Below are 22776 nucleotides of genomic sequence, written 5' to 3' on the forward strand. Positions count from 1 at the left end.
TTAACTTGTTATTTGTGTGAAGTGGCGATTGTAAGCCAACTCTTTATCCCTTTCTTATTCAGTACATGGGATTATGTGAAGATTACCCCATTTGCGACTAAACCACCATGCGATTATGCCTCTAAGTCGTGCCTCGACACGTGGGAGATATAGCCGCATCGTGGGTGTTACAGGGCGCCACTTGGGGAAACCCCAAGTAGGATTTCGATCCTACTTGGGGCGCACCCTGACTGCCTCACCTCTCCCACCCACCTACATATATGTGGGGGCACCCCTAGCACACCTTAGACAATTGCCTAGTCGTGTGTGGCGCCCCCCCCCCCCCCACCACCACCACCACCGTTTGCACTCTCGGTTATATTTTCGTAGTGCTTAGACGAAGCCCTACGAGGATCACTTCACCATCACCGTCACCATGCCGTCGTGCTGATGGAACTCATCTACTACCTCGACGTCTTGCTGGATCCAGAAGACTAGGGACGTCACCGAGCTGAACGTGTTCAGAACTGGGAGATGTCGTATGTCCGGTACTCGATCGATGGATCGAAAGAAGTTCGATTACATCGACCGCGTTATGAAATGTTTTCGCTTACGGTCACGAGAGTACGTAGACACACTCTCCCTCTCGTTGATATGCATCTCCATGGATAGATCATTGCATGTGCGTAGAAAATTTTTTATTTTCCATGCAACGTTTCCCAACACTTTCCACCACCACCCGCAATTGGAAAACCCATCGTCCCCTGCTATTCTTGCCATCATCCATGTGCATGGTTATTTACATACCACACATATGTTTTCCTTTTCTTCCATAGACATAACAAATTTCCCACATAAATTTCAACAGTGTCACGTGGGGTTGGGTCAAAGGTAGTCTCGTGTTTTTATTATTTATGCCATTTGTTGTGTCCCACTACTCAAAAGTTATCATTGAAATATATTGTCCATCTCCCTTCATCAGTTCGAACTTTTGGACGAGTTGGCTGAAGCATGAATTCAATATAGTATGCGAGCCAAAAGGTTTTTTAAGTTCAAGACCAACTTTTGAATGAGTTGGCTGGTGCATGAATTCAATAGTTACAACTGCCGAAAAACATCATCCTTCCGTGAAATGCTCAAAAAAAATGACATTAGATACCTAAAAAATACCATCGTTCCACTAAATGGTTGCTCAAAAATGCTATCAGGTCAAACCCATTGTCCATGTTATATGACCAAAATACCACTAGACTCACATGTCAACTCTCTTTAACTCACAATGACAAGTGTGGGTCCCACTTGTTAGGAGTAGCAATCAAATATTTTTAGATGAAAATAAGAACGTTGTTGGGGATCGAGTGAGACCCACACTATCGTACCAAGATAGAGGGAGAGTTACATGTTGTTCCAAGGGTATTTTTTGGTTATTATAACATGGTAAACGGGTATTGAGCTGGCAATAATGGTGTCTAGTGACATTTTTTAGCATGCACCTAACATAGCATGGCATTTTTGAGCAGTTCAAATTATTAGTGGCAAAGCTGAGTAGTGGGACACAACTAGTGATAAAAATCTTTTTTTTAAGCGTCGATGTTGAAAGCCTAGAAAACTATAAACACCCAGTCAACCACAAATGTGGTAAATGTGGAATAAGTACAAATTTCTGAATGAGGAAAATTTGGATGTCTCTGAAACCGGACTAACTTTTCATGGCAAATCCAGAATTATAGGAAATTTTCAGAAAAAGCAGCACCAAACTACTTTGGTGACCTAAAACGTCTTGCATTTGTTCACAGGGTATATTGATCATGGATATGGTTTCGCTCTCCTAGTCTCCTTTACATAAAAAGGGTGTCTTTGCTGACTACAATCATCACATTTGCAATCATCCAGCCTAGAGTTTGGAAGAACGGGGAAAATGGATATACAATGCGAGCATGCCGGTCCAGGTGTGTTTTGATCATTACCCAATGCTTCAACAGCTTCATTAGCCATTTAGCCTGAACTCCCAGTAATGACGGCATCTATCGCTGTTACTCGCTGTTCAACTGCTCTATGACGGAGTCGATCAGTAATGACCCCAGTGGCGCTGATGACTCCAGACGCTCGAGCATGTCGTATTCAAAGTGATCATCATTGCCGGCATAAAGTGATTTCTCAAACTGATTTTCTTGGGGTCTAATGATTCCATCACCAGGCTCATTTAGAGCTTCAGGGCCCTCCTTACCATTGCCCACGAGCAAAGCTGGGAATGAATGCTCCACAGCCTGCGATGTGATACTGAACTCCTCAACCCTCATAAGAAGCGTGTCAGGTGCAAGTGCATTGGCTTCATCGTCATCTAGCAACAATGCTATGGATGACTCTATTGCACGCTTCCACAGTTTAAACATTCTGGGTCTCAATACTTCTCTTATTGTCACATTGTTGCTGGCACCAGCGGATTCACCTGCATAAAAATGTAAGTTTTCATGTTATGTCCAGACAGAGAGTGCAAAGGTCTTTGAAAAAAAAAAGGCTTGAGAAACCCGTCTTATTCAAGTGCCATTAGACATGATTTTATTTATACAGCACATCGATACCTGCTACAGGATGTCAGCCCACGACCCACGACCCTCTCGTGTCGCCCCCTACGCGGGCGACACGAGAGGCGACTGCCCAGCCGCCAGCGACCTCCTCGACCTCCCTCCTCCCCCTCTGTCGCCGCCGGGGGTTGGCGCCGGGCTAAGCCCGTGCGTTGGCCGGCGGTGGCGGAGGGTTGTTCCTCCTTCTCCCGGATCTGTGGCGAGGGGGCTAGATCCGTGGGGGGCGGCCTCTCCCTCGATCCCCGGCGGCGCAGCGGCGGTGGTGCTTGGCGGCACGAGTGGAGTTCAGATGCGCGTGGCATGGAGATCGGTTGGGCGTGGCTGGTGGCGGTGGCGGCGTCCAGCCCGGATCCGGTCTTGGCGATGGCGACGGCCGGCCCGGATCCGGCCACGGTGGTGGCGGCGTCCCTTCCGCCGGGGAAGGCGGGCCAGGAGGTGGGTCCTTGTGGCGGCACCGGTGGCGGCGAATCTTGGAATCACGTGTCCGGGCTCGTCGCAGGATGCGCGTGGCGGCCGGAGCTTCCTCCGGCGTCGACGGCGCTTGATGCGGGATCGTGGCGGCGGTTGCCGTTGTATAGGCGACGACAGCGGCTGGCGCGGCGATGGGTGCTCCCTATAGCGCCCGCAATCGGGGCGGCGGCCCCTCTTCATCAACGGCGGCGGCCCCTCTTCATCAACGGCGGCGGACTCTGGGGTCGTGTGGGCAACTCGGAGTCCGGATCTCGAGATGGTGACGTCCTTCTGAGGCTGGTGGCTGTATGGGACGTCCCTTCCATCAACAAACCGGGTTCGATGCGGCTCGACAGGTGACACATGAGCCTCCCTCGGAGTTGTCGGGCGGTGCCTGTCGTCGGCAGGTGAAGCCACCGGTGGATGTGCTACCGGCGGATGCTACGCACGACGTCTTATACGGAGACGTCAAGTCATGCTTGCTATCGGAAGGTGATGCACGGTGGCTCTGGCGGAGTTGTCAAGTTTAGTCTGTTGTTGTTGGATCGAAGGTGGTGCGACAGTAGCGGGAGGCAAGCGGTATGGGAGCTTATGCACTCTGGTGGAAACACAAGATCTCTAATCAGGCTATGTCGTCGCGCGCCTGCGTCGTGTCCTTGCTGAAGGTGGTGGATTGAAGCTTTCCTTTGGGGATGAGAATCCGAAGTTCAACCTTGTGGTGAACTCACCATCATCGGCCCACGTGCGGCGATTCCTTCTTGAAGGCGTAGCCTAGGAGTTGTGTATTCTTCGTGTATGTTGTGTCTTGTATCATAGGGTTAGTGGTTATCTGGGGGAGTTACTGTCGCGAGGTATATGGCCTCAGAGTTTATTTTTCGCTTTTTTCCCGGGTCGATGGTGTTCGGCTGCTGGATTTTGCTCTATTAATAATATATGGCTGCATGCATCATCCTGATGCAAAGGCCGGGAGTTATCCTCCTTTTCAAAAAAAAAGCACATGGATACCTGAGAGTGAACAAACAAAATGTACGAAACATAGGCATCCAATGGATCACTTGCAATGGGGCGCAAAATGAAAATAGTAAATAAAAATAGGCTACAACATTCTATAAGAAATGAGCATGTCAAAGCAACAAGACCGTGATTGCACTGTTTCCAAATGGCCTTGTATTGATGTAAGCATAGCTGTTCAAAAATTTATTGCTCCCTTCTGTATGATAAATAATTGTGAGTGCGAATTACAGGTACACACCTGAGCTATCCACAACAGATGACACTGCCAGATTATTCTTTTCAACTTTTGGAACGGGGGTGAGAGGCTTCAAATATCTGGATTTCCATCCTTTGCCTCTGTAGATTAATATCTGCTCCTTGTCAAATGACAAAAGGACGCAAGGAACAAGATCCTGCATACATAGAAACACAGAATTTTCGGTCGAGAGTACAATAAACTATAAAGTTAATATACTTCCATCAGCGGTGATGACATGGAAACATAACAGTTGTGTGGGAATGAATACCCTCAGTTTTGCCCCAATCTTTTTGTAGTCGCTTGGTTCCAAACCTTTGCAGTCAATCTTCACCAGATCATTTCCCTCAAAAGCATCTTGAACATCCTTTACAAGATTGATATATATTCCATTTTTTGCTGCAAAATTAAGAAATGAATATGCATTTTTTTTTATATCTACATGCCCCGATCAATATGGAATAGAGATGAATATATTTTTTGTCCCTCAACTCTACCCATAGTTTAGAAATGGTCCTTCAACTCGAAAACGAGGAAACTACCCAAAGTAACCCTAGGGACGAAAAATATCTGGTTTCAATAATTGATGGAATATGTTTTTCTGGTTTTCGAGGTTTTTTTTCTTTCAAAAAGGAGGTTAAAAACCCCGGCGTCTACATCATCGGGATGCACACAGCCATGACCGAACCATTACAAGGTGTGAAATTAACACCTACGACTAAGTCAGACTTCTTCTGCAACAATGCCTTCAAGAAGGGATACACGTCATCGCTGTCACGTCTGACTGGAATGATTTTCACCATAATTGCTGAGATGAGCCAATGAAGACCAGCACAACAGCAGTGGACAACAATTTTCAACAAGGTAACAACGCAAATTGGTCGTTGCTCAACCCGTCCAATAAAGGCCAGGACAAGAGTTTTCACCCCGGATATGAAGCGGTGTTCCAATTAGCATTTGGTTTTGGAGTTGAGGGACCATTTCTACTATCGGTAAAGTTGAGGGACGGAAAATATACTTTTCTGCATGCAATAAGAAACGCATAACACATACAGTGTAGGGGCAAATTTGACCAAGTTAGGTGGGTGTTTGGTTCTAGCCACGGCTTTGAAAACGTTCTTTTTGTGAAAAATAAGACCCATATGTCAGACACACAAAAAGTATGGCAAGATTTTCTTAGGCAAGCTAAAGTGTGGCCAAGAATTTTTGCACCTAAGGTTAGGCAAATTTGGCAGAAAAATGTGGAGCGTGGCTAGAAACCGAACAGCGCCTTAGCTGCGAACCAACAGGCCATAATTTACAGCTAGTAACTTCTGTAGATATAGACCAAATTCCCATCAACATGCAGTACAGAGGTGTCATGGGAACAGCGACATGTCTATAGTCTGATACTTTAGCATAAAACCTCGCAAACAAATGCAAAGTTTTGTACCCAAAGGCTAAGAATTATAGGCTCACGGCAACTCATGAGGAGAGCTACTCGCCCCAAGACAGGCTGCCCTATCTATCAGATATTTAATCTGAATAGTCCCGAGATCAAAATCATTACAAATGCTCCTAACGGTTACAAAGGCAGTGTGTTTTCATTCCTGAATATGGCGGCATTCCTTGAGTAGTCCCAGATTTCCAAAGAATGGAGAGTGCCCAAATGCAGCTACCCAGGTGATCGGGAATGACGGCAGCCACACAAGTGTTGGAACCGAGCAGGAGGAGTCAGACCCGGTTAACTTTTGGGCAGCAGAGGAAAAGGTGATCCATGTCCTCCGATGAGTGAGCATATAGGGCAGCCAGCGTTGGAGGAGATATACTTGCGGAAGAGATTAGCACGCGTGTTCAAGCACCCTCTGAAGAGTAGCCAACTGAAGATTTTGAGCTTATTCGGGCTCCTGCTGCGCCAAATTAAATTGGCGTGGTCACACTCTTGATCTTCCCTTCAATAGGGCGTAGGCAGCCTTGGAGGAGAACCCTAAAGCATGCACGAGCAATCACTGAGGCAAATCAAGAAACTCTGCCGTGGCAGCGTTGGTCAGCCGGTTCAGGAGGTTCGATAGTAATTCTTCATGCATGATTTGGATACAAGTATATGGGCATTGGTGGAGTGGGAATAGAGGCTTGGGAAGGTTGAAGCTAGAGGTTGCTGGGTGAGCCAACGGTCTTGCCAGAAGAAGGTTGACATGCAATTATTTGTTAGGACAAGGAAATCTGAAGTAGTGTATTTAGATGGATCTTGATAATGCTTGAGAGGAAGGAAGGTTGGTTGTAGTGGGTGAGTCTGTTGTTGTGGTTTCATAGGTACCAAGTAATTCAAGGTAAAGGGGAGGTGGAGGTGAGGCATTTGTAGGCAAATTTGAAGAGCAAGAAATTATTTTGGATATGCAAATCTTTGATGCCTAGACCACCGAACTTTTTTGGTTTACAAACATTTTTCCAAAAATTTAAGACACTTCGCACCAGTACACATTTCTTCAGCAGTACAGAAAAAGGCTCGACGGATTGCATCGGTAGCTTCGATAACTTTTTTGGGAAGCTGGAAGACTGATATGAAATAAGTTGGTAGGGAGTCAAGAACATAGCAGATTAGAATGAGTCGTCCTCCTCTTGAGAGGAGTTTAGCACGCTGGACGGTGAGGTATCTGAAACAATTGGTGATGATAGGCTGGAAGGCAGAGGGCGGGAGTTTGTGGGTGGGAAGGGGCAAGCCTAGGCACGACATTGACTGCTCCCGGTCATATGGACGTGGAGGAGGTGCACGATAAACCAAAACGATCCTGGAAGAGGAAGGTTTATCCTGTATCGGCAGTTCGTAGAAGTGCGAGAATCAAATTCAACAAAAAATTCCATGATGACAAATGAAAGGACTCTTTTGGAATAGCAGAGGTCTAGCAGACTTGGCTGAAAAAAAGGTTCCTTGCGGAAGCATCACTAGAGCACAAACTAGACTTTATTGCCCTACTAGAAACAGGTAGAGACAACTTCGCTTCACAATTCCTTGGTACCTTATCTGGTGGTATAGATTTTGACTGGCACTGTCTCCCTCCAAGGGGATGATCCGGAGGGATTTTACTTGGGGTCAAGTGTGAAACGTTAGAGGTGATGAACGTCGTCCATGGAGATTATGCCGTTAAGTTTCGTGTTAGGTCAAAACTCGATGGGTTTAGCTGGGCTTTGGTGGCTGTTTATGGAGCAGCTCGACCTGAGTTCAAATCAGATTTCCCCGCTGATCTTGTGAGAAGCTGTAGGGACGAAAGGTTACCAATCCTAGTGGGAGGAGATTTTAATATTATAAGGAGAAGAGAAGAAAAGAATAATGACAACTTCGATGGAAGATGGTCATTTATGTTTAATACGATCATTGAGAGCCTCAATCCAAGGGAGATCGACCTCTCCGGTAGACAGTTCACTTGGGCGAACTCGTTGCTGAATCCCACATATGAAAAGTTGGACAGGGTTCTCACTAGTGTTGATTGGGAACAAAAGTTTCCTCTTGTAACGGTGCAGGTGTTACAAAGGGCTATCTCTGATCATACCCCTTTGCTGGTCGATTCAGGAGAAGCGGCCCATATGGGCAACAAGAACACCTTCTCTTTTGAACTAAGTTGGTTTGAGAAAGGGATTCTTCAATATGGTTGCAAGGGAATGGGCTAAGGACTTTGGTGGGCGTTCGAGTGTCAAAAGGTGGCAAAATAAAATTTAGGCACTTGCGACAATTTTTGAGGGGTTGGGCCAGAAATGAAAGCGGGATTTATAAACAAGAAAAAGATAGACTTATCCGTATGATGGAAACTTTAGATTTGAAAGCGGAATCTAACATGCTACACGCGACTGAACAGGCCGCTAAAACTAAGGCTGAGCAGAACTTCGTGTTCTTCTTAGAGAAGAAGAAATGAAATGGGCGCTGAGGGCTAAGGTTCTGAAAGTTGTCCAAGGGGATGACAATACTCAGTTCTTCCATGTGATTGCGAATGGCAAACATAGAAAAAAGAAAATCATACAGATCGAACAGGATGAAGGTACGGTGGTGGGGCATGAGAACCTCAAGCTGTATATTTCAAATTATTATAAACAACTTTTCGGGCCACCTGAGGACAGTTTTGTGTCCCTCGACGAGCTCGCAGTTGGGGATATTCCTCAGCTAAGGAGAGATGAAAATGAGATTTTGTCTGCGCCGTTTACAGAAAAAGAGGTGTTCGAGGCAGTAACACGGATGAAGCAGAATAAGGCACCTGGACCGGATGGATTCCCAGCAGAATTCTACAAGAAATGCTGGCATATCATAAAGGGTGACCTCATGCTGATGTTCCATGAATTCTTCAATGGCCACCTGCAGCTTTTCCACCTTAACTTTGGAACAATAACACTGTTACCAAAGAAGGAAGAGGCAGTATGTATTGAGCAGTTCAGGCACAATTTTCACGAAAGTCGGCACGAATAGATTGACACTGATTGCCCATTCCGTGGTACAACCGAGTTAGACGGCTTTCATACCATGGAGACATATCCCCTATTTTGCTCAACATAGTGGCAGATATGTTGCCGACTCTTATCGGTAGGGCCAAGTAGGAGGACTAGTCCCTCATCTTGTTGATGGAGAGGGGGGGGGGGGTGTTCCATACTACAATACACTAATATTCATGGAACATGATCTCGCAAAGGCTAGAAATATGAATTTAGTACTTTGCGTTTTCGAACAATTGTCGGGGTTAAGGATTAATTTTAACAAGAGCGAATTGTTTTGCTTTGGAAGAGCCAAAGAGGAACAAGATGCGTATAGACAATTGTTCGGTTGTGAAACGGGATCCTTGCCTTTCAGTTACCTTGGAATCCCAATTCATTAGCGCAAACTATCAAATAAAGAATGGAAATGTATTGAGGATCGGTTTGAAAAAAAAAAAGCTAAGCTGCTTGAAGGGCAAGCTTATGTCTTATGGAGGTCGGCTTGTGTTAATAGATGCAGTACTACCTAGTATGCCGATGTTCCTATTATCTTTCTTTGAAGTACCTATAGGGGTGCAGAAAAGGTTAGATTTCTATCGATCTCCTTTTTTCTGTCAATGTGATGAAGTAAAGACGAAATACAGATTGACCAGGTGGGATATTATTTGCAGACCCAAAGACCAAGGGGGGCTTGGGATTGAGAACCTGGAGATCAAAAACAAATGCTTGTTAAGCAAATGGCTTTTTAGGTTATCGGTTGAGACTGACAATATGTGGGCACAGATCCTACGTAACAAATACCTGCAATCAAAGTCTTTGTCCCAGGTTACCGTAAGACCTAATGACTCGGCGTTTTGGAAGGGGCTAATGTGGACCAAGGATACTTTTTTCGCAGAGCGAAATTTGTTCTTGGAAATGGTACAACAACCAGATTTTAGGAAGATACATGGTTAGGGGAGTGGCCTTGCAATATCCCACTCTGTATAATATTGTACAGCGTAAGGAGGTTTACATTGCTACAGTATTACAATCGTCCCCCTTGAACATCCAGTTCAGGAGGTCTCTAGTGGGGGAGTGGGGGAGCTCATGGTTGCATCTTGTGCGAAGGTTGATGGATGTTCAACTTTCTGATCAGCCTGACTCGTTCCATTGGAAGTTAACTAGGAACGGTGTTTTCACGGTAAAATCTATGTACTTGGATCTAATTGATTCTGGCCCAATCTCAAGATCAACTCATATTTGGAAAATTAAAGTTCCGTTGAGAATCAAGATCTTCATGTGGTTCGTTCACAAGCGAATGATACTCACCAAAGATAATCTGCTTAAGCGTAGTTGGGTAGGCAGTTCACGTTGTTGTTTTTGTGATAATGATGAAACAATACAAAACTTCTTCATCGATTGCCCTCTCGATAAGCTTCTTTGGCGTACGATTCATATAGCCTTTAACATCAGCCCTCCAGTTAGCATCAACATGTTATTTGGCACGTGGCTTACTGGAATGGAACCAATTATTGCGGGACGTATTCGGATAGGAATATGCGCACTATACTGCGGGACATATTCGGATAGGAATTGCACGAATGATATGATCTTTAACAGACAGAATCTTATGAATTTCTTGCAGGTTATCTACAGAGCTTCCGCTTGGATCAGTATGTGGTCGTTCCTCACTCATACGGACTGCATGGAGCTTTTGGCTACTGGGTGCAACCGATGGGAGACGGTAGCATGGGCTATCTACAACCGGTTTGGATGGCGGTCCAATAATAGGATAGATGTTTAATCGCTTGCCCTGTTCATAGCCGGTTTGGCTTTGTTTATTTTCTTTGCTTTTTGTGCTCCTTTTGTGAGTTGTACTATACTGTGGACCTTGGTTTGTTTGGCTTTTAATAAAGTGGCCGCATGCATCATTCTGATGTAGAGGCCGGGGGTCTTCCTCCTTTTCAGGAAAAAAAGCCCTAGGTAGGTTTGGGAAAGGATGAGGTGGTACATCCGACGATCACAGCGGTAGAGGCGGCAGTGGCATCATTTACATGGATGAGGATGGATGTTGTTTTGGTGACATTGATAGTGAGGCCAGTAGCGAGAGAGAAGTCGTCTAGGATTGACTTTAGGTGAGAGGCAGCCTCAGTTGAGGCCCTGGCTATAACATGTGTGTTGTCTGCGTATCAAAAGAATGGTAGGAGGAAGATCTGGGTAGATCGGGTGTTGCAGGTGACCAAGGTTGCTAGCGTGGGCTTTGAGAATGAGCTGCTGGAGAATGTCAGCCACGATGATGAATAGGTAGGGCGGGGGAAGGGTCCCATTGGCGGAGACCATTCTTGCAGTTGATGCAGTCCTCTGGTACGCCGTTTAGGAGGATGCCAGTTTTCCCGATGGTAAGCAGATTTTCAATCCAGGAGCAGAAGCTAGTAGGATAACCCCGATGGTTTAGAAGGAGCAAGGAAGACCAGGAAATGGAATCAAAGGCTTTCCTGAAATCGAGCTTCATGGCCATAGTTTCAGCCTTACGCCGATGACACCAGCTAACGGTGTCTGCTGCATAGATGAAGTTTTCGGCGATGGACCTGCCCGAAATGAAGCCTGTTTGGTCTGCATGGATGAGTAAGGCGATGAATGCTTTCACCCAGTTCGTGAGAACTCTGGTGACCACTTTAATGTGGCAGTTTTGAAGCCAGATTAGCCTGAACGCATCAGCAGAACAGCGGGCTTCAGAGATTGAAGAAGAACGACCAGAGAGCGGTTAAAACGTTCCGTGTCAGCATAGCCATTAGCAAACTCGTGGAAGAAGGGGGTGATGATATGTTTGATTTGGCTCCAACATTTGCGATAGAAAGCCAATATTTGTTAGGTCTATAACATGGGCTATGCAATAGAGAAGTTGCATCTATAACATGGTATCAGAGCCTAGGTTTAGGTTTGCTTCGGACACCACAACTCGTCCTCCTCTCCGATCGATTTTTTGTTCAGTCTCCCGGTCAGATTCCGTCGATCTGCTCCTCTCAGGTAGATTCCCCCTTTTGTTGATGGTCCGCCGTTGCTTCGTATGTTCTCGACCAGACTGGCCTCCAAGCTCTGCTCCACGTACAGGCCCGCCCGTGCAGCTCTAGCAGTGTGCGTGTTGCTCCCCCTGCAGCCCTCATGGCCCCGCTGCAGCCTCCTGCCAGCCTTCTCCAGTCGCCCGTTGCTGGCTTCCCATGGCCTGCTGCTATATGGCTGCTCTTTTTAGCTGTGTTCATGGTTGCTGCTTGCTACATGCTGCTGTGCCTTCTCTACTTGTTGCTGCTTCTACAGGATTTCCGTGGCATCTTTTTGCATTGTCGATCTACACCCATTCTCTTGCCGCCGGTTTTCTTGGGCTATGATTTTGTGCGCAATGCTTCATTCTCTTGATGTGATATCCTCTTATGACAACCCATCTTCTCTTGATACTTATATTGTATCTTCTTCTGATGTGGTGTCTTTTTGTTATCTCCCGTGGCTTGGCTTGACAAGTTTTGAAGACCCTTCATGCTTCATGCTACGACGACACTCTCAAGACTATGTTTCCTTCCTTGTGCCCCAAGTCATGTCTAATATATATGTGCCATTTGGGCTATGCAATAGACAATTTGCATCTATAACAAGGTGGAAATACTTTATATTCTCTTCGCCGAGAAGAGCAGCTTTAACATTCCCAGAAGTCGATTTTTCAAAAATGGCATGTTGCAATGCTTTTATCGCCACTTTCCTAAGGGACTCGGCCGGGGAGGGAGGGTGGTTTTCTTCTTTTAAATCTAGAAGGCCAATAATAACACTTTGTTGACTCGGGAGAGAGAGTACCTTCAGACAGCTCGAGCTCCCTCTTCTTGTTCTCTGCGTGAGTCTCTGGTGTGTGTGTGTGTGGCAGCTTGCACAGGACAGAGGAGGAGGGGCACCTCTTCTAGGTCAGATCCACTCATGGGCTTAGGCCCAAAAGACATATCAAGATGGGCTAGGGCCCATACTGGTTCAACACTCCCCCTCAAGATGGGTGGTAGATATCTATCATCCCCATCTTGTCACACGCCAAGTTACAGTCCTTTGTTCCCAGTCCCTTTGTCAAGCAGTCTGCAAATTGCTTCCCAGAGCTGACATGTGTAAGGCTGATGATCCCAGCATCAAATTTCTCTTTAATGAAGAAGCGGTCAATTTCCACATGCTTCGTCCTATCATGTTGAACTGGGTTATTAGCAATGGCTATAGCTGACTGATTGTCACACCACACCCTCAAGGGGCCCTTCCTCAGAAGTTTCAACTCGCACAGTAGGTGCTTCACCCAGAGCATATCACACAACCCTTGAGATAATGCTCTATACTCAGCTTCTGTTGTTGATCTAGACACAACAGTATGTTTCTTGCTTCTCCATGACACCAAATTTGTCAAGGATCACACGACAGTCTATTTCATCAATGAGTGCACTGAAAGAGACCAAATTGACAGGGATGGCTGGCACATGTAAAACTGACGATAGGGAAATGGTCAGGGTACACTTACCAACCCCTATGACTGGCTGTTTTGTGCCATCGGCCGTTTGTATAGTGCCCGTGTGAGAGGGGGGATGCTTATTGTAAGACTTGAACACGCAGGAGTTACTAGCAACATGCCTAGATGCTCCAGAGTCAAGAACCCACTCTGGAGCACTCTCATTAGTAGCAAGAGAAGCTCTTTCCGAATTACCTTCATCAGTGGAGGCCCAGTGAGCAAAGTCTCCATAGACAACATCATCTACATCTTTGCCTTTGGACATTCCAGTGTCTCCTGCAACGGCCATGTGAGCCCTCTGACCCCCTGAGTGTCCTGAGTAGCCGCCTCTGCCCCTAGAAGCCTGACCCCATGAGGTCTCTGAGTATCCACCTCTGCCTCTAGCACTTCTGCCTCTGCCTGTTCCCCCTCTGTTATATCCCCTGCCTCTGCCACGAGTTGGACATTCTCTCTTCCAGTGACCTACCTCCCCACAAACATGACATTTGGTGGGATCTCCCCTCTCCATGCGCTCAGTGACTGCAAATGTCGAAGTCGGCACAACCTTCACGTCTGCATGCTCAAGAGATAGGCGCACCTCCTCTTGAGTCATTGCTGCAATAGCCTCAGCAATGGTAGGTAGACTAGGTTGGTGCAGCAGGGAAGCCTTCCTACCATCAAAGCAACCTTTGAGGCCAGCCAAAAGTTTCAGCACACGCCTGCATGCCATCCACTTGTGCCCTGACTCGATTGAAGCTGCATCATAGAGTTCCAGAGGATCACAGTTATCCTGGTCTGCCCACAGAGCCTGCAGTTGTGCCACGTATGCCATCACTGACATGACATCCTCTTGGCGCAACAACCTAATTTTGTCCTCAATTTGAGCAATGAGCATGACATTGCCCTTGCCAGAGTACTGGATGGATAGAATCTTCCATATCTCAGTAGGTGTGGATAGCCCCTCCACAGAGCGTCCAATGGAGTGCACGACAGAGTTCAACAACCACACCATGAGTACAGAGTTTATAACCTTCCACCTTTTTCCCTCTGCACTACTCTTGTCTCCTGGTTCTGCAATGGTGCCCAACAAATATCCATCAAGCTCCTTCTGCTCAACAGCCCACAAAGCCCTCCTGGACCAGCTCAAATAATTTGTGGCCCCCTCTAGCTTCATGTCCAGAGGAGACATTTCCAGCTTCTGAGCCACTTCCTGTCGAGGAACGATGACCCCAGAGTTGGAGTTGGACTCTGCGAGGATCTTAGCGAGCTTCTCAAAAGCATCAGCAAGAGCATTTGGTTCAGCCATCTTTGGTGGGGAGTAGCAGCAGCAGCAGAGACTCCCCAAACAGCAGTCACAAGCAAGCACCAGAGCAAACGCAACAGAACAACACCACAGCTCGTATCTCCCCTGACAAGCAGCTGCACGACACCAACAGTTCCTACTTTCTCCCCCTCAGCTCACAGACCAACAAGCACTAGCAGCAGCAGCAGCCGTTCAGCCTAGACCAACAGCAAACAGCAGCTGCAGCAGGAAACCCCAGCAAATTTAACAGCAGCAGCACGCCCAGCAGCCGGCCCTCCTCCGTCAGCAGCAGCCCTGCTGTGCCTTGCACGCGCGCGCCTGCAGCAGCCGCCGGCAGCAGCCCACGCACTCCTCACAGGCAGCCTCCGCCTGCAGCCCCGCCGGTCCTCTCCAGCACGCCGGACGTCGCCCAGATCCGCCGCCACCTCGCCGGACGTCGCCACCATCTCCTCAGGCCCCGCCGTCGCTGGCCTCTGATACCATGTTGACTCGGGAGAGAGAGTACCTCCAGACAGCGTGAGTCTCTGGTGTGTGTGTGTGTGGCGGCTTGCACAGAACAGAGGAGGGGCACCTCTTCTAGGTCAGATCCACTCATGGGCTTGGGCCCAAAAGACATATCAAGATGGGCTAGGGCCCATACTGGTTCAACACATTTTTGCAAGAGGCCTCTCTAAAGTGGGCTGGCAGAATCATGGACTAACAGAACTCCCTTAACAATTAGCCCTGGTCAACGGGATTTAACTTAAAAGGTAATGTATTAAATGGTTGGTAAGGTTCCAGCAGTAAACTGACACTTACCCAGAACCAGTCATGTACCCCTTTCTGTGTATGACCGGACTGATCCATATTTTGTACTATTTGAAGAGAAATATGTGGACTAATGTTTATTTAATATGCTGGAAACATGTAAAGTTGAAAACACAGAAGAAGAAAGAAGAGCAAACTAAAGAAGAGCTGGCCAGTTTTGGTTGGTTTCACAACCAGGCAGGTTCCAGGATTGACCTCAGTTCAACTGTCGAAGAAACCCTGAACGATGGTGTAAAATTCGAATCTTCAACCCAACACAACAAATCATACCTAACTTTAAAATTGGCAGTAGAATCTGTCCTCTCCTTCTCATTTCAGCTGCTTCTTCCACTGTAAGTCCTTCAGGAGCTTGCTGGATGAGTTTTGGATAAACAGGAGTGGCTGGCTTCCAAAGCATTAATGGATAACGAGGACGGGTGTGTGGGTTGTAATTTCGTCCACGGTACAAGAAAACAACTCCACCTACTCGTTTAATGACCTTTCCACCTGATTTCTCCTGGAAATACAGATATTATATAGTTAACCTATCTGAGCGAGCAGCATAATAAGTTAGAATGCATATATGACAATTGAGCTCTTATTACACTGCTACTAGCTGCTAAGAAACACGAATGTCTAAAACCAAACAAGTAAACAAGTTTCCCTGGACCTTGGAGCGCGAACACGTAACTTAAAGGGCGTACCCAGTGCTGAAAGCTCCCACACAAGGTGGGGTCTAGGGAAGAGAATTTCTAGACAGCCTTACCCTTGAATAATAATTCTGCAAAGAGGCTGGTTCAAACACAGGACCTCCAGGCCACAAGTGGAGGGACTCTACCACTGCGCCAGCCCTACCCTTGTAACCTGTGTGCAGAATAAATTTGTTGCGGCCGACGTTGGCTACGGAAGTTACTTGGTGGGATACTAGCTGTGCACGAGGGTCATTGCTGTATAGGGGTCGTGGTACAGGAGAAGGGTAATGAGGAAAGATTGGAGAATTGCAGGGGTAGAACAGAAGCATAGGTAGGAACTGCATATTTCATTGCATGCCTTGCTTACAAGGGGGGTACGTCCTTATATAGACTTTTTAGGTTGGTTACTGTTCACTGAACAGTACAGCTGGGACTATTACAAAACTGCTCCTTTATAGAGCTATCCCAACCTGACTTGAACACAACCAACTTTAGACTCAAACTTCTACTAGGACTCCTACTCACTCTGGATACTCCTGGACTGAACTAACTTTTTTTTTTTGAACTAGAGAGGGGTCCAGAAGGACCCCAAAACTGCATTTGATATTAAAACAGTGGTACACAGCAGAATGCAAAAGGACCCAGAACTAATCCTAAATAGCAAACTGGTCCCTGCATTTTAAAAAGAGGACCCCAACAACCAGATGAGCAACGCAATTGGGTCCCTGACATCTTCACGGGTGCAGCCACGTCGTCGCCGGGGACAATACCACTTGGGACGGCGGAGCTTCCATGGCACCACGACATAGACTCCTTGGAGAAGATGAGCTGCCTCCCTATAGGCTCCTTGGCAGGGAGGAAGAAACAAGAGGGCCGCCCTTCGGCCACCACGTGCGGCGGCGAGATGGGGCCAGCCGGCAGCCGAGCACCTTGGCTGGCGCCGTAGCCAGTCCCAATCAGCCACCAGAGATAAGCACAAACCCGATTAGGATCACCATCTCCTCTCTGCTTCGATTCCACCACCAAGATGACCTTGGAAACTGGAGACAGAGCAGAGTACCTCCATAGCATGGAACCAGTAGAGCTTATTGGTGCAGAGGCCAGCGTCGCGTTCCATAGCAGCAGTTGATCTCTAGCCAGCACCGCCAGGATCACCACCACCGATAGCCACCAGCCGCTGCTCGCCCGCAGCGGCGGCATCCTCCACATCGGCATAACGCCAGACACCACATGGGCACAACACAACCTAAAACTAGATACTTTATTCACATAACTACACCGAGCACCTCTCCCTTATCTGCTCCGGCCGCCGTAGCCGTCGGAGAAGATAGGGGATCGGGCCGGAAGCTGCGGCTCTCTCTCGACTCTCAACGGCCTATCTCGAAGCGCCCGTTTGGATATCCCGGACTGAACTAACTCTGGATACTCCTGGACTGAACTAACTCTGGATACTCCTGGACTGAACTAGGTTCATCTAATGGCAGCTGGATTCTCTTAGATGTCGCAACAAATTATAGTTCAATTTATATAGATCCTTAGAGAATGACATCAACACAAGCACATAATCACAACTGAATGGGAAAGTTGTACAAAAAGTATACCTCAAGGTGATAACAAAGGTTGTCCATATCAACAGTCGGTACTCCTCGACATCTCACTTTGCAGACCTCCTGGCGCCTCCAATGGCAATGTATCATCTCCAACATGTTGTGGGTCAACCCATCCCTTCCTACAGCCAATTAATCAGAAAATGCATTATTAGCTCCAGACTCCAATAAGAAAGCTTAATTCTGCACAAGCTTATCAAGGAAAATTTCAAGTTGAGTTATGATCCAAATGTCCTAATGTTGCCCCTACCTTAATTCAAACGGAACTTATCAAATACTTTAGAAAGCAAATTTTGACTATGTAGCTCCATCTCAAGGTTTGCCTTCCATGTGGAGTATTCTTAGGCATCTTATCCAATTTGTTGCCAAAATTCTAATCTGAGTAACATCGTGATTCTTCCGATCAGCTGCCTCTTGATCCTAGCCCTTAGGGGTGTGGCATTGTATTCTCCGGTGTTGCCCTTCTTGGGCTTGTACTAACCTTCTTTTCTACCAATGCATCAGGACGCAAACTTTAGCTCAAAAAAGTGCAAGCAACAATAACAAGAAAAACATTAAGGATTCTTATATATATATATATATATATATATATATATATATATATATATATATACCACTGTAAAGAGTGGCATATTAGAAAATGTTATTTCACGTGCGTCCAAGGATCCAAATGTCAGTGAAATGAGAGGCAATTCCTTAATTGCCAATTTTCAGAGTTTTGAGAGCAAACAGTAGGCCTTCCTACTGTGTACATTTATAATGTTCTGTTCTAATGCTGTACAAAAGGGATAAAAAAGAAGGAAAAGCAAGAAAATAGCTAAAAAAAGGCCCCCTGCTGGCTAATAAAAGGAATCCCCCTAAAAGGGCAGCCCCAGTGCATGTAGCTCCCGCTTGCGCAGGGTCTGGGGAAGGGTCCGACCACTTTGGGTCTATTGTACGCAGCCTTTCCCTACATTTCTGTAAGAGGCTGTTTCCAGGACTTGAACCCGTGACCTCATGGTCACAAGGCAGCAGCTTTACCACTGCGCCAAGGCTCCCAATAAAAGGAAGGAATCCCCCTAATTGTACAAAAAAGAGATTTAAAAAAGAGATGTTAAATGAATGCATCCACCCATGCCTGTAGGTCTGAGTAAGTATTTCGCTTTGCTCTGTGAATGGCGAAGTGAATGTCCTTTTTAAGTCTGCTCCTGCATCTGTACAGGCTTGGGAGGATTCCTTTCAAGATTATATCATCCCTTGTAGTCCAGATTGCCCAGGAGGCTAAAATGATGATATCCATGGAGAAAGGCAAATGGAGGTCGTGTCTCAGAGCTGCATTGCTGGATAGGCATCTGCTGGATTGTCCAAGAGGGGCAGAGGTAAGTCCAGCAGGCTGTAGCAAATGGACATTGCAAAAACAGGTGGTCTCAAGATTCAATTCTGTGAGCACCACACATGCCACAGGAGTAGTCAGGGAACTGTCAGCGTCCCAGGAGGGTCCCCTGGACCCGTTAAAATGGGCCGACCCGACGTCATGCCAGCCCAAAAAGTGTTGGCCACTTGGCGTGCTGGAGCCAGGGGGCAGGGGCAATTTCATGCCTCCCAAGTGCACTCCCCGGGCACCACCCGTCCCGAGCACCAAGGTCAACCAGTCGGCCCCTCCGTCCCTGGGGTGGGATGGCCAGCCAATCTTCGAGCGCTGGGGCGCCCTGGTAGCATCTCGCCGGGTCGACATTCGAGTTTCTTTTGAATGTGGCCATTGATAGAAATGCAAAGGTGCCTTTTTTTTGCAGTATTTGGGGCCATTGTATCAGATCCTTCTAATTTCATAAAATTAAAACCAACAAGGAGTATTGCTATATCTATATCAGTTCACAAGTGAGTTAGGGTTCGACACAAATAATTTGGGGTATCCAATCTAATCTAACGACTCAACCAGTTATGTTGCATATATGAAAATTATGCCTTCATTGCACATTTAATCCCTTAACTACACGATAGTAGATTTACAACCCCTGCTTTCAAATTGTAAGAAATTGCACAAACCTATTTCTTGTTGTTTAGTCCTGACGCTATGATTGCTGATCCTACCACTCAATACGATGTAGTGTTATTTTCTTCAATCCAATGATGTATAGTTGTGGGAAAAAAACTACTGTATTATTGTTTTTAATGTTATTAAAATTGAGCTAAGTTCACCAATTTAATACCTGGTAGCAATATCATACTTCTTGGATTCATGGTTATACATCGGACAAAACATGCATTTGCAAGTATAGATGCATGAGATGAGAACCTATCATGCACATATATTTCTCCTTTCGACACCACATATCTCACTTCAATCTGAAGTCAGAACAAATGGCAACGGCAAATATCTTCTTGTCTTGTTGTTCTTGAGAACTATAATAGTTACTGTGCTTACCAATGTTGAGTTGCCGGTTATGCGACATATGAGGCTTGACGAGCTCACGCACCTCGGCTGAGGTGAGTGGCTCCCCTAGAACCTCCTCCCGGCTCCTTCCGTCGCCGGGGCTCACCCTGGCGAAGTCCAGCTGCCTCCTCCCCCTCACCTCCATCATGATCCCGTGCGGACTCACCGTTCGTGGCGGCTCCTGGCCAAGCGGCGTGTGCAGCCGCACGCCTCTTCGCCGGGCCTTCTCTTCCTTGGTCAGCAGAGGTGCCTTTCCGGTCCACGGCCGCGGCATGGTCGGCGGGGCGAAAGGCAGGAATGGGGGTTCCCGGATGGCCAGCGGCGCGGCGCGGGGCGCCTCGGAGTAGCTGAACTGGAAGTCGAACGGAGCACCGGGGAGACGGAATGTGACACCGGAAGGGCCTACGACGACAGAGCGCCCGGCGGCGGCGTCAGTGGGGTCGGTTGTGAGGAGGGTCTCGCCGTTGCCTGTGGCTGCGACTGGGGGCACGGGTTTTCGGTAGGAGGTACGCAGGTGGGGTGCGCGGAAGGCGGGGTTGGTGTGGGTGGTTCTTGGAGCCGGCGTTGCCGCTTGTTCTTGGAAAGATTGCTCGTGATGGTTCTCGGGGTGGCGGCGGCGAGGTGGGAGGGGAAGTAGAGGGACGGCGCGGTTCTTGGGATTGTGGCGGTTAGGAGGGGGAGGGGGAGGACAGGAAAATAGGTTAGCCCGCCCAGCGGGGGAGGGGACTGGACGCTGCGGCGGCGGCGGCGGCATGGCGGGAAGTGGTTTCGGTAGGAGGGACAACAGAGGCGAGAAGAGAAAGAGATAACGAGATCCAGCCGAACTGAGAGGAGGATGGGTTGCTCCCGCGACCCAGATGGCGACGCGCCGCCCGCGGCCATGGCCCTCATACCTGGCCAAACGGGCCGGCCCGGCCCATCGTAATCGTGCCTGGCCCGGCACGGCCCGCTAGAGCACGATTACTATACGGGCCGGGCCGGGCCGGCCCACGTGCTGCGCCCCAGACCCAGGCACGACCCAGTTAGTAAACCGGCTGGCACGTTGGCTTGTTTAGCACGTTGGGTCGCATATTTTCAACCTGTTATTTGACGCACACAGCGTTTTTTAGCCTATTTTTACATGTTGGGCCATATATAGATGTATAAAAAAATTAAAAAACGTAATTGGGCCGTGTCATGCCGGCCCGCATGCCCAGCCTTCAGGCCTAGGCACGGCGCAGGGCATGCCGTGTGCCGGGTCCAGCCCGTTTAGCCCGTGTCGTGCCTGGCCCAAGGCGGGCTATGCCGGCGTGCTCACGAGGCGGTCCAAAAAAAGGCCCATTTGGCCAGCTATAATGGTCCTGCCGCTTGCGCCTCTGGCCGGCTCCGCCCCGGCCGCCGGCGTTGCGGCGATGTCCCCCGCCACCCCAGAGTTGTTGGCCGGGGTCTCGCTCCCCCTGCTTGTCGCCGCCCTTGACGGTGTCGCCGCTGTGCTGGGCCGATATTGCGGAGGATGGCGATGCCGTCGCTGGTCACCCCATGGTCCGGCGAGAGCCGCCGGCTCGTAGAGCGGCGCCTCGTTCGAGGATGGTGGCCTCGCCTCGGCGCGTCTATCCGTCCTTCCCACCGGCTCACCGGCTCCCCCCACTCCCTCTTCTGCTGACGCCGCACAAAAGGGACGCCCTTGGGTCCAGGACCGCTCGCTGCCGCCGCGCTCCGGCGTGGGGCGTCGTGGGGCGGTCCGACCTGGGCCAAGCCCGACGCTCCTGGCGCCCCGCCGCGTCCGCAGTCCTGCTCGTCGTTCCCTCGTCGTCGGCTGCCTCTTCGATGATTTTCCGCAAATCCCCATTTCGCCCCTTCATCGCTGCGTTCGGTGCCTCCTCGCTCCGGTTCTCCCCCAGCCGTCCCCTGTGCCGCCCATGGCTCGCCGTTGCTCATACGCCGGCGCCGGCCGTGGCGATGGCCGCAGCATCCGAAGAAACTCTAGGTGTTGCCGCTCCGCATCGCGGGCTGCGCCGCGTGGCTGCAGGCTTTGGGGTGGCTTTGGGCCGTATACTGGGGTGGTGCTGCATACGGGCCGGCCCACTTTGGCTCGGTCCTTGGACGGGTCGGCCTGCCCGACCGTCCGGCCTATTTGGCCACCTGTCGGTTTTCCTCGGCCTCCCAGCCCGATCCCTCCCGTCCCAACCCTAACCCTCGCCCGAGTCCTCCCTGCCGCCAGCGTCGCTCGCCACCTTCCCCCGACGCCGCCCCCTGCCGGCATGCCCAGGGACTGGAATGACGCGGGGCCCCGCCCCAAGCGACGCGTTGACGAGCGCCGGCCCGACGACTCCCGCGCGGATAATCGACGTGACTCCTCCTGCCCCTCCCCCGACGCGCTCTGGCACGAGGCTGACCTTCGCCGGCATCTCTCCGGCCGCGGAGATCGTCGGTCTCCTTCCCGCAATGGTCACCGGTCCCCCTCTCGTCGCTCTCCCGTCCGATCTAACCACCGTGGCCAGTCCCGCTCCCGCTCGCCGCCTCCGCCCGCTGACTGGCGCGGTCAGCGCCGCCGGTCTCCTTCTCCAATGTGCAGGCGGGACGCCAGCCGCTCCCCGGCTCGTAGTGGCCGCCCCCGTTCTCCCGACCGCCTCCCGCCCTCTGCCCCGCAAGCCCTCCTCCCCCGCCCTCCTCTGGCCAGGGGCGCCCATAGAACCGAGCTTCCTCCCACTGGCAATGGTGTTGGCCGGGGCCGGCCGGGCGGCAAGCGCAAGAAGAAGCGCGGCTTGGGGCGTGCCAATGGCGCGCCCCCGGCCATTGGCTCCTCTCGTGACTCG

At 49.2% G+C, this 22776-nt stretch overlaps 3 protein-coding genes across 3 annotated transcripts; all 3 read right to left on the reverse strand.

The window, feature by feature from the left end:
- Positions 1 to 1662: 1662 nt before the first annotated feature.
- Positions 1663 to 20824, reverse strand: LOC125543895 (CRS2-associated factor 2, chloroplastic). The gene is made up of 6 exons (XM_048707392.2): positions 19973 to 20824; positions 17563 to 17690; positions 15561 to 15786; positions 4535 to 4662; positions 4267 to 4420; positions 1663 to 2428 (listed from the first exon to the last, which is right to left on the reverse strand). The coding sequence occupies exons 1-6, from the start codon at positions 20733 to 20735 to the stop codon at positions 2013 to 2015; spliced, it is 1815 nt and encodes a 604-aa protein (XP_048563349.2). The 5' UTR covers positions 20736 to 20824; the 3' UTR covers positions 1663 to 2012.
- On the reverse strand, positions 4669 to 15484 carry LOC147979415 (uncharacterized). Its single transcript, XM_087546885.1, has one exon. The coding sequence runs from the start codon at positions 14484 to 14486 to the stop codon at positions 13053 to 13055; it is 1434 nt and encodes a 477-aa protein (XP_087403011.1). The 5' UTR covers positions 14487 to 15484; the 3' UTR covers positions 4669 to 13052.
- LOC147979416 (uncharacterized) lies at positions 15799 to 17556 on the reverse strand. Its single transcript, XM_087546886.1, has one exon. It carries the CDS (start codon positions 17174 to 17176, stop codon positions 16568 to 16570), a length of 609 nt encoding a protein of 202 aa, XP_087403012.1. The 5' UTR covers positions 17177 to 17556; the 3' UTR covers positions 15799 to 16567.
- Positions 20825 to 22776: the final 1952 nt, after the last annotated feature.

The sequence above is a fragment of the Triticum urartu genome, chromosome 3A, assembly GCF_056163025.1.
Source record: "Triticum urartu cultivar PI428250 chromosome 3A, HENAU_Tu73, whole genome shotgun sequence".
NCBI lineage: Eukaryota > Viridiplantae > Streptophyta > Magnoliopsida > Poales > Poaceae > Triticum > Triticum urartu.

What these genes read in the sequence shown, in the direction of transcription:
- LOC125543895 (XM_048707392.2), bottom strand. Translation starts at nt 20,735, where the DNA reads ATGCCGCCGCCGCCGCCGCAGCGTCCAGTCCCCTCCCCCGCTGGGCGG. An exon ending in ACCTTTGTTATCACCTTGAG is followed by an intron (nt 15,787 to 17,562) that starts GTATACTTTTTG and finishes CTGTATTTCCAG; the next exon opens with GAGAAATCAGGTGGAAAGGT. An exon ending in ATCTGTTGTGGATAGCTCAG is followed by an intron (nt 2,429 to 4,266) that starts GTGTGTACCTGT and finishes ATTTTTATGCAG; the next exon opens with GTGAATCCGCTGGTGCCAGC.
- LOC147979415 (XM_087546885.1), bottom strand. Translation starts at nt 14,486, where the DNA reads ATGGCTGAACCAAATGCTCTTGCTGATGCTTTTGAGAAGCTCGCTAAG.
- LOC147979416 (XM_087546886.1), bottom strand. Translation starts at nt 17,176, where the DNA reads ATGCCGATGTGGAGGATGCCGCCGCTGCGGGCGAGCAGCGGCTGGTGG.